We start from the raw sequence: 10568 nt of genomic DNA on the forward strand, positions 1-10568 counted from the left end.
GTTGTCACAAATGGCAGGATTTCTTTTTATGGATGAATAATATATATATCACCTGAAATTAGCACAGTATTGTAAATTGACTATGCTTTAATAAAAAAATAAACTCATATTAAATTGAAAAAAAAAAAGAGTCATGATCCGGCACACAGACACATTTTCACTTCATGGCGGAACCATGTTCTTAATATTTTTGGTTTTGGTCTATGTTCTTCAAGGACCAGCTAGTGCCGTTTTTACCTGGTGCTTATCAATACTTGCTTCTCCAGGAGCCAGAATAACTCCTATCCGATCCCAATACAGAGCAGCTGATTTCTGTCCACTTCTATCTTATTTGCAGATCACAGAGGAGAACAGCGGCCTCGGCTCAGTGGTGATTTGTCTGCGGAACACACTGCCTTCTAGCAACAGAAACCCAGCCAGAGAAAGGCTGCGTTCTTGCTGCCGCCTCCGGAAGGCGCTCTGCCCTCCCCTGAAGAGCGGCGGACAAGGCCGACCCCATGGAGAGGAAGAACCAGAGTGGGAGCGTGAGTGAGTTTGTGCTGCGGGGCTTCCCAGCTCCCGTGCCTCTGCGGGCACTACTGTTTGCCCTCTCTCTCCTGGCCTACGTGTTGGTGCTGACTGAGAACATACTCATCGTTACGGCAATCAGGAACCACCCCACCCTCCACAAACCCATGTACTTCTTTCTGGCTAACATGTCATTCCTGGAGATTTGGTATGTTACAGTCACTATTCCCAAGATGCTAGCTGGCTTTGTTGGGCCCAAACAGGGCCACGGACAGCGGATCTCCTTTGAGGGCTGCATGACGCAGCTTTACTTTTTCCTAGGGCTGGGCTGCACGGAGTGTGTCCTGCTGGCAGTCATGGCTTATGACCGCTATGTGGCCATCTGCCACCCTCTCCACTACCCTGTCATTGTCAGTAGCCGGCTGTGTGTGCAGCTGGCAGCTGGCTCCTGGGCTGGTGGTTTTGGCATCTCCATGGTCAAGGTTTTTCTCATTTCTCGCCTCTCTTACTGTGGCCCCAACATCATCAATCACTTTTTCTGTGATGTCTCCCCTTTGCTCAACCTTTCATGCACTGACATGTCCACAGCAGAGCTTACAGACTTTGTCTTGGCCATTTTTATCCTGCTGGGGCCCCTCTCTGTCACTGGAGCCTCCTACGTGGCCATCACTGGTGCTGTGATGCGCATTCCCTCGGCTGCTGGGCGCCATAAAGCCTTTTCCACCTGTGCCTCTCACCTCACTGTCGTGGTCGTCTTTTATGCAGCCAGTATCTTCATCTACGCCCGCCCAAAAGCACTCTCAGCTTTTGACACCAACAAGCTGGTGTCTGTACTCTATGCTGTCATTGTACCGCTGCTCAATCCCATCATTTACTGCTTGCGTAACCAAGAGGTAAAGAGAGCCTTACGTCGAACTCTGCACCTGTACCAGCCCCAGGATGCTAAGCCTGGGAAAGCTAGCAGAGTTGGGTAGAAGGGAGGTGTTAAATCTTAGAAAATGCTCTAAAACTTACGGTCTATGTCTTCTATGAAGTCCAGAGATCTCCTAGAGTCTAAATTAAGGACTAGAGTTTCAGAGGCACCACCAAAGAACCTGTTGAGGACGAGGAAGAGGGGTGGATTACAAGCTAAAAGTTAGATTTCTTCAAGATAAGGTTGTAACATATAGGCTAGAAGCTGATTCTGTGTCGTCTGCTCTATTGTAATTTATGTAGAGCAGGTTCACGAATCATGCATCCTTGGGAGGTGGAGAGGGATGACTCTGAGCACAAGACGTGACTGAACACCAGTAATTAAAGCAAAGAAAATGCAAAATGCATCTAAGTGGCAATTCCTGGCTTTGTTCCTGGGGTTTAGTTCTGAGGCAGAAGGTATAGAAAAGGGAAATGGAAGGAGGAAGCCATTCAAGGAAGCAAAGGCTTCATTATGGAAGAACATCAGAAGACTTCCGGATGAGATCTCTTCCAGACACAGGACACCAGTGGTAGCCTAGGAGGTAGAGGGCCCCAGATGATCATTCTAGTGTGAATTGCAAGGCAAGGAGATAGGACACTGCACATTTTTGTATTGGCAACGTATCACCTCCTGGACCACAGGGGTTTCTTGCTTCATTTCCTGATTTACCAAGGTCAGTGCCCACCCTGGACTAGTGGCTAAGTACAGTTGTTTATTTGATCCTCAGTTTCCCTAATTAGACTCTAAGCTCCATGGAGTTAGGCATCACATTGGCTGGTTCTTCATTTTATTCCCATGGTCCAGAACAGTACCCAGCACACAGTAGCTAAAAAGAGATATATTAAATGAATATAATTTGAAGCCATGGAGGCCAGGCATGTGTGACACACCCAAAGGTAGGACTGGCAGATTCTGGAATTAAACCCCTCATACTTTGCTTGGGTATGGGGAGGTACAAAATGGCTCAGCCTTCCTGGAAGGAAATTTAGCAATATATATCACAAATGCTGAAAATACCGAAAACATCCTGATGCAGAAATATTTGTGTTGCCAGACATTCTTATTTGTAATAACAAAAACATGTAAATATGATACACTTCCACAGTTAAATAATTTATAGTCTATACATTAAATGGAATACAATGGAGACATTAAAATAACATGATCTAAATAGAGTTAGAGAAAAAATATCCTGATATAATAAATGAAAAGATTAAGTTATGTAATAGTGTTAAAAGTATGTCTTATTTATCTGTTTATTTGTTTAAATAAGACTAGAAGGAACTTGACTAAAATATTAGAGCAGTAATTATGCATTGAACTCCTTGCTATTATAAACTGCATTCTGTGGCAAAGGTATTGTTACCAGCATATTTATTTAAATAAACATTTCTTAGCCAGTAAAATTCACAACTTTATTCATCTGGACAAAGAGATGGTTAGAGGGCAGTATGATTTATGGGAATTTAGCTCCTTATAATCACCCAAGACCAGAACAGGCTACATGCAGATGTGGGAGCTTTCCGCTGTTGCAGCCTGTGTTTCCTTAGTTGTCTGCAGCTTAATGACGTGCACGAGAGGCTATAGTCTATAAAAATACTGAATCACTATGCTGTACCCCAGAAACTAACATAATATTGTAAATCAACTATAACTTCAATATAAAGAAAAAGTATATGAAAGGCTACTAGCATGGATATCGGGCATTATTAGGTCATCCCTACTTATTAAAAATTCTACTGTAGCATTCTTATCTATCTATGCCAAGAGAATTACATAATCTTGTAAGTATTTTGGTACTATAATTTATACATTTCAGAGTTCATCAAAAATCTATCCCCCAACTGTCCCCATAGAGTAAGTTTCTGAAATGGGGTATTGGACTGGGATGGGCATGTCCTCCTCTGGGCATCACTATTGTAACTATTTTATGAGCCTCCTTATCGGTTAACTCCAGTTAGTGGGAAGTGAAAACGTGGTGTCGATTTCCTTCATTGTGTTTTCCTAGCTTTTTACAATAAAATGCATTATTTTGGGAGGGTGTGAAAAACACCTCTAATTCTGACTTCAAAATTTGAAACCAAATACTTCAGGCACAGGAAAAGTGTTTAGTATGGTATCCTGCACATATTTGTCTTTCAACAACAAAAATCAGAATATGTTTGAGTCAGTGTGAACTCTGGTGGGACTGACGTGTGGACGGCATTTTCATGGTCACATGATCCTCATGGCTTATATTGAGTTTGAAATTACAAACCCTAAGATTTTTTAAAGTAATGATCAGATTAAGTATTCGTCATCCTCCATTGAGGTATTTAATTTTTCCATAAACTTAGAGAGAGGACTTTATGCTATCTTTATTACATTTGACTGGTTTTTTTCAAATCATCCTTATGGTCTGCCAATCTTTCAAAATATTGCATAGGTAATGCAACCATTTTGTAATCCCCTTTTGCCAGTGTAGTGTCTGGGGGAGGTCACCAGTCTCCATCACTACAGGAAACAGGAGTACTAGATCCAGGTGGTGTCTTTCAGATAGGAGAGATACCCAGTGGCCAGAGGCAACTAACGTCCTCAGAGCAAGTGAAGACCAACGTGGACAGCTTCTGTGCTCAAATATATCTACGGATTCCCACCAACTTTGAATAAACTCCGAGTTTCTTAGTCTGCCCTTCAACTTTCTTTACAATATGATCTTAATTTTCCTTTTGGTTTTTATTATATTTTTTTGCCCACTACAACCTCGTGCAGATGAATTTTAGAGTGTGATTAACTTTTTTTTTTGACTTGAACTTAATAATCCAATATCTTTTCCTATTTCCTAACATTTTATACTGAACAGACTCAGAAAATATCCAAAAACTGTGCTGGAAAACAGCATTTAAAACAAAATAATATTCTTCTGTAGTACTAAAAACCCCATCCTGCCTCGTTAAAAAAACAAACCATTTTTACAATTGTAAAATACAAGTAAAGACTAAGAAATTGTCAGATCCAGGGGACTAAGAAACAAGAAACCTAAATGTAATGTGGTATCTTAGACTGGACCCTGGGACATAAAAAGGATGTGGAAAACCTGGTAAGATCTGAATAAAACCTGGAGTTTAGGTAACAATTACGGACAAGGTTTGCCTTCTTAGTCGCGAAAGTGTACACAGTAATGTAAGGTGCCATTACAAACAAATTAAAACGCTACTACAACAGTAATATTAGGAGAAACGAACTGGGGAAGAGAATACGAGAACTCTCTTGTGAAAACTTTTCCATAAATGCCATGTTATTCCAAAATAAAAAGTTTATTTTAAAAAGAATGATATTGCCAGTCTTTTTATACTAAATAATAGAATTCAATTCATTTCAGTGACTTCAGATTGACTTTTCCAAAATCTTCTGTATTTTTAATCCTCGTGGAATTCAGGCATCGATGCTGTTTTAATTTAGCTGACTGATAAGGAAGAGTTAAAATAAAGTATAATTCACACATTGTTATTGCTTTATATATTTAGCAACCCTGACCAATGATACCAGCCCTTTCAGATGCCACCGTTTGGGGCAGGCAAGCCTGAGCGGACAGCTGCATGAATTGCAGAGGAGAGAAAGGGTTTATAGCACAAGTGTTTTCATTTTCTCTTAGAGTCATTCCCTGATTTTCATGATCCATAGTCTCATTTCATGCAGACCAGCGGTCCAGGCTTTCCAGAATAGTGCCAGCTCACCATATGCCTTCAGACAAAGAACATGAATGAGTAGCATGGGAAGGGCGAAGTCCATCCTTCTCCATCAAATTCCAGCTACTTTATTCTTTTTTTAAAGAACAGGTATGTTTTTACTGGACTACCTAATCCAGAAAGAAGCATGGTATGGATGGATAGAATAAATGATAAATAATGCAAACATATACTATTTGAAATAAACAGAAATGCATACATGGCTCAGTGGGTCACCTGGAAACAAGACTCTTGTTTGACTTTATTACTGAGCAAAAACAAAGCTCAATTACAAACACTCTTCTTTTTTTGACATGTATTTGGAGATAGATAGAAAGACACTATTGTACTTGATTTTTTTTTAAAAAACTGATCTTCCCTTAAGGTCTGATCAGAGAAGTGTAAACAATATAAATGACTCTACCACTCCAGTTGTCACATCACATCTATGTCACTTGTGCATTCTGAGATCACACACACACCTGCCAAGGTACCTACGAAGGGTGGTTATATCACAGTTACATTTGCGTTCTTAGCAGGCAGGACTGAAGAAGAGTAATTTGGAAAAAGTTTTACATCCTATTTAGAACAAATCACATCCTACTTATTTCTTTAAATAACAGGTTACAATAGATGATACGGCCTGAAGTCCTCCTTTATGATCTTTAGGACTTTCTCTCTCTAAGATCTAAGATCTCTAGAACTTCTCATTTTTTTCACGCCCTTCATCCACCTTTGGTTACTCACAGAGACCCAAGTGTATCTCCTGGGCCTTTGTTCTTACAAAACTTCAAGCACTTGATTCTCGATTTTGTGGTTACGGAGGCACAGCTAAGAGCAGAGAGTCTGTGGACTCTCTTGTGGACAACTTGACCCACAGAAGGGACTGTCATTTCACACTGTTCTTGGACATGGTACACACTTAACAAATGCTCGTCAAATGACTGAGTGCTTCCTGGAGTCCAAGACAGTGGACCCAGGTCACAGTGGTTGTCATACCTCAGTGGTCCCGTCTCACCTTCTGCTGTCACCATGCTGCATTCTCTTGTGCCAGTCTCTGCACGGAAAGCCCTCTCACGCCGTTTCTTCTGATCACATAATGTCTGTGGTTCATACTCCAATGGTTCATATTCCAAAACAGGTAGGATTTTACATTTGTGTACTAATCACTGAGCAGTTTTAGAACTGCTTTCATATTACTTTTGAAACTAACATTAATGATGTGATGTGGAAAAGGGAATTACTATTACGCTGTTTCTGGAATAATAAACTGAGGAATAAAGACAATTTTATGAAGTCAAGTGTCTTTAAAAGAGTGTCTTAAGGTCTTAATCTAGGTGTAGAACCAGATTAAGAACCAGATCCTCTGACTGTGGACCAAAATTATTTCCCATCACACTATTTCTACACTATCTTCCTGTCATGACTCCGGAATGACACCTTTTGAGGAAACTTTTCCCAGGATCCTACATTAGAAAGCATTTCTCTCTCACCGGGGTTCCTAGAGCTCTTTGTTTGTATCTCTCTTCTGGCGCAGGTCACATGCTATGCTCATTACAGTGTGTACTTCAGATTTTACTTAGAATTCTAGAAGTTTCTGAAGGGCAGAAACCATGACCTACATAGTTTTACTTCAAAGAATGTATAGCATAGTGTCTCGCACATAGAAAGAGCTCAGTAAAAGCAGGATGTGATTTTTTTTGTAACAAATGAACAAATAAAAGTATTAGTTATCTTATTAACCAATTTAAGTGTCTTATCCTGGTTTTTGAGTAATTTGGGGCTGCATTACCTTGCATCTAGTAAAGGGGCCACACCCTTTCTGCCAACCTACAGGTATAAATAAAGATGGTCCAGGTATGAAGAGGAATTAATAGGTAGATGGAGACTCAGCTTCCCTGTTCAGGTCCCCTGGACAAAGTCTTGGCAACGCACACAGTTTCCCGAGCTCGAGGAAAGACTGAGTGTAAGTGGGCCTCCCGGGAAGAGGGTGGGGTGAGTGAGAAATATATTCTGCCCCGGCTCCAGTCTTGCTGCTATAATAGCTGCCATGCAGTCTGAGCAGAGACCAGACATGGACCTCCAGGAAGCACAAAAACATGCCAACCAGCCTGCCTCCCCATGATTAGCCTGTAGAATATTCCACTTTTGGATACAGGGCAAGTGGACCCCGGTAAGTGGCTGAAGGTACCAGGAGAGATCTGCTGGTCCCTAAAGAAAGCTCTGGGGAGGATGAGGAGAGGCTTGGGGAAATGGCTGCAGGCACTGTTGTCAGATGGGAGAAAGGGTACTTGTGGGGAATAAACGGGGAAATGAAGATTCAGTGCATCTTTCCCCACAGCTGGGGAAATTTGGGCAGCTGTGAGATCTTTTGGATGTTGGACCAGGGCATAGAAGATATGTTTCCTGCTCCAGAAGAAGTCTATTGGTGTCTGAGTTTTCTCTTGAGAACAAGCACACAAAACTGAAAAAAGGTTCTACAGTTTACTGAAAGGATTTCTTTCCTTGGATCCCACAGAGATCCTGGAGCTCAGTACTGTGAATTCTGAAAACAAGGGAAACGGTAAGAGGGAATTCTGCATCTCTCCATAATACAAAATATAGCCTGCTCGGAGGTATATCTGTGGCAAAAGAAAAAAAAGTGGAGGAGAATATAAAATATCAGGGTGAACTTGGATGTATGAAAGCACAACGTTAGAGAGAGTAGATAAGAAAGTGAGCTGTAACTCAGAGCTCTTCAAAGACGATAAATCCTGTTCCCCAGGATACACCCCTTACCTCTTTCCCCAGAATATGACAAAAAAATAAAAATGGGTGAGAAAGTGAGAATGAAAATGGCTACATGTGAGTAGCATGGGTGAGTCCAGTGTGACATAATATGATAGTGATATAATAATAAATAGCACTTATATACAGAATAACCATGGACCAATTCCCATGCCATGTGCTTTCTGTACATTATCACATTTATTCTCACAAGAAACCAATAAGGTAGGCATTTTTAACATTATACTGTTTTACACTAGCAGGTACTGAACTGTTACGTGTTCTCCTGGATGACAGCTAGCAGCCCCATGCTGACTCTAAAGTTAGTGCTCATAACTAGCATGCAAAGGTGAGTGTGTGGGAAATTGTGTGGCTGATGGTTCTGAAGGGAAGTCTCTCCATTCTTCCTACGGGGACAAGAAAGTGGGAAAACTCTCTGCTTTCTGCTACCAGAACCAGTTTTGCTTGAAAAGGTCGGGAACTGCTTACTAATGAACTATATCGGGGGGTGAAAGATGTCAGCTGGGATCCCAGTGGGGGAGACAGGATCTCTTTCCACCCAGCAAGCAGGGCAGAGCTCTGCTGATGGATGCTGCTGTGGAAAGCAGTTAGTGGAGCCAATCATATGCATCTTGGCCCTTCATTCCTCTGTCCCTGGCCATGAGCCATGGCCAGAAGATGTCTAGTCCAGTGGGATTTCAGGATGACCCTTGATTCGTCTCCCACCCTCTGTGTGTTAAGTGAACAGTACAGTGGACAAATTGCTTGGCTGTAAGAGTGAACAGTGATATTCTGGAAACAGGACATCAACTCAGTCTTTATGGATGAGTGTGGAATTTAGTGGAGATACACACTGATTTACATTTTTTTAAGAGATGACACTGTGGTAACCTCTTTCCTTAACCACAGATTAAAATAATTGGACAGGCTCACAAACAATTCTTCCCTCTGCCTTGTAAGAGCAGCCTATTCTTGTGCTGTGTTCATGTATGCTCCTGCCTCCCTTTTCCTTACCCTTCTAGGCAGAGTCTGCAGCAAAGGCTGATAGAGACCCTGACCTACCAGGTGATCAGAACCAAGGATCATATCCAGTGCTCTCTGACCTGCTGGACATGCTTGTCATGGAAGTGCCCTGGGGGTGCAAGTTGAGAGTGTGTCCAAAGATGTAGCCTGATGGGTGCCTCATGCCAGCAAAGATCCTGAAATCACAATCCTCTGCCCCTGGACTATTTCCTATGGATCCTCAAACTCTAAGAGACACATTGATTCACTTGTGAATCCATATTCATTTAATATTCATGTGTTTGTCAGACACTATCCTAGGCATTGGATTGACAGTCATGAAGGACGAGGTTTATTGAGATATAATCAACACATAACATCGTGTAAGATTAAAGTGTATAGTATGATGATTTAAGACACATATATATTGTGAAATAATTACCCAGTAAGGTTAGTTACCACCTCTATCACATCACATAATTTTGATTTCTTTGTGTGTATGATGAAAACATTTAAGATCTACTCTCTTAAGTGGGGAGGGTATAGCTCAGTGGTAGAGCATGTGCTTAGCATGTAGGAGGTCCTAGGTTCAATCCCCAGTACCTCCATTAAAAAATAATAATAATTTTGAAAAAAAACTTAAAATAAGTAAGATCTACTCTCTTAACAACTTTCAAGTATATAATTCAATGCTAACACCTATAGTCACCAGACTGTACCTTAGATCCCCAGAACTTATTCACCTTATAGCTGGAATATTATACCCTTTGACCAACATCTCCCTGAGTTTTGAAAGATGCATTGTACAGGAGAGAGATCTCAATGCATGAGGGGGCTGTGCACCAGGAAATACTGCTGTTGAAGTATTTGACCCAGATTTGGTGAGATATCTCCTAAACATGATCTTGAATCTTGAATCAGTAGATAAAGATTGGGGAATGGCCATGAGAGGAAAGAGTGTATGCAAACTGTAAGAATAATTATAGGGTGGTTGGGGAGCAAAACTATTTGAGTACATCTCAAGCATGGAAATCATTTAGAGGGTCACAAGAGATGAGGCCGGAGAAATGGGTAGGGATCCAAATATGAAAACTTCATCTAAAGTAACTGGAGAGTCATTAAGGAATTGTCCAAGAGTATTACCATTTTTTAAATAACCATAGACTCTACTTTGAGGAAACTGTAGTGGAGCAAAGGACTACAGCCAATAGACCACCCCCAGATTAAACTTTGGAACTTTTACTGACATGATGTCATCTTCCACATTTCTTTACAGGAAGGAAAAATATATTTGTGCTGTGAGTCCCTAATTAAACAGAGATCTGAAACCAACAAAGGAGATATTATCGGTCCACATTCATGGACAAAGGAGCTAAGAATGACATGGAGAGTGACATCCAAATATTCCATCAGGTGAGTGAGAGGTAGGGATGGGAGTGCACTTAGATTCTGGGAGACTTTCATAAAAAACACAGAAAAAGTTTTTGATCAAAATGTGTTCCTCACATTTAAAGATTCCCAGGAAAGACTGATTTACAACCTTATTTTGGTCTCCTATCTGATGCCATAGTCATCTTCACTATTTGTGACGTTGTCGTAGAGGACTTCAATACCTCCCAGCGCCCTCAGTC

General features: G+C 41.1%; 1 protein-coding gene across 1 annotated transcript; it reads left to right on the forward strand.

Moving 5' to 3' along the window:
- The first annotated feature begins 487 nt into the window (after positions 1–487).
- On the forward strand, positions 488–1481 carry LOC105096176 (olfactory receptor 226). The gene has a single exon (XM_010988468.2). The coding sequence runs from the start codon at positions 498–500 to the stop codon at positions 1479–1481; it is 984 nt and encodes a 327-aa protein (XP_010986770.2). The 5' UTR covers positions 488–497.
- The last annotated feature ends 9087 nt before the right edge of the window (positions 1482–10568 follow it).

This window comes from Camelus dromedarius, chromosome 12 (assembly GCF_036321535.1).
Source record: "Camelus dromedarius isolate mCamDro1 chromosome 12, mCamDro1.pat, whole genome shotgun sequence".
Taxonomy (NCBI): domain Eukaryota; kingdom Metazoa; phylum Chordata; class Mammalia; order Artiodactyla; family Camelidae; genus Camelus; species Camelus dromedarius.

Excerpts from the sequence above, each read along its gene's own strand:
- LOC105096176 (XM_010988468.2), top strand. The coding sequence starts at position 498 with ATGGAGAGGAAGAACCAGAGTGGGAGCGTGAGTGAGTTTGTGCTGCGG.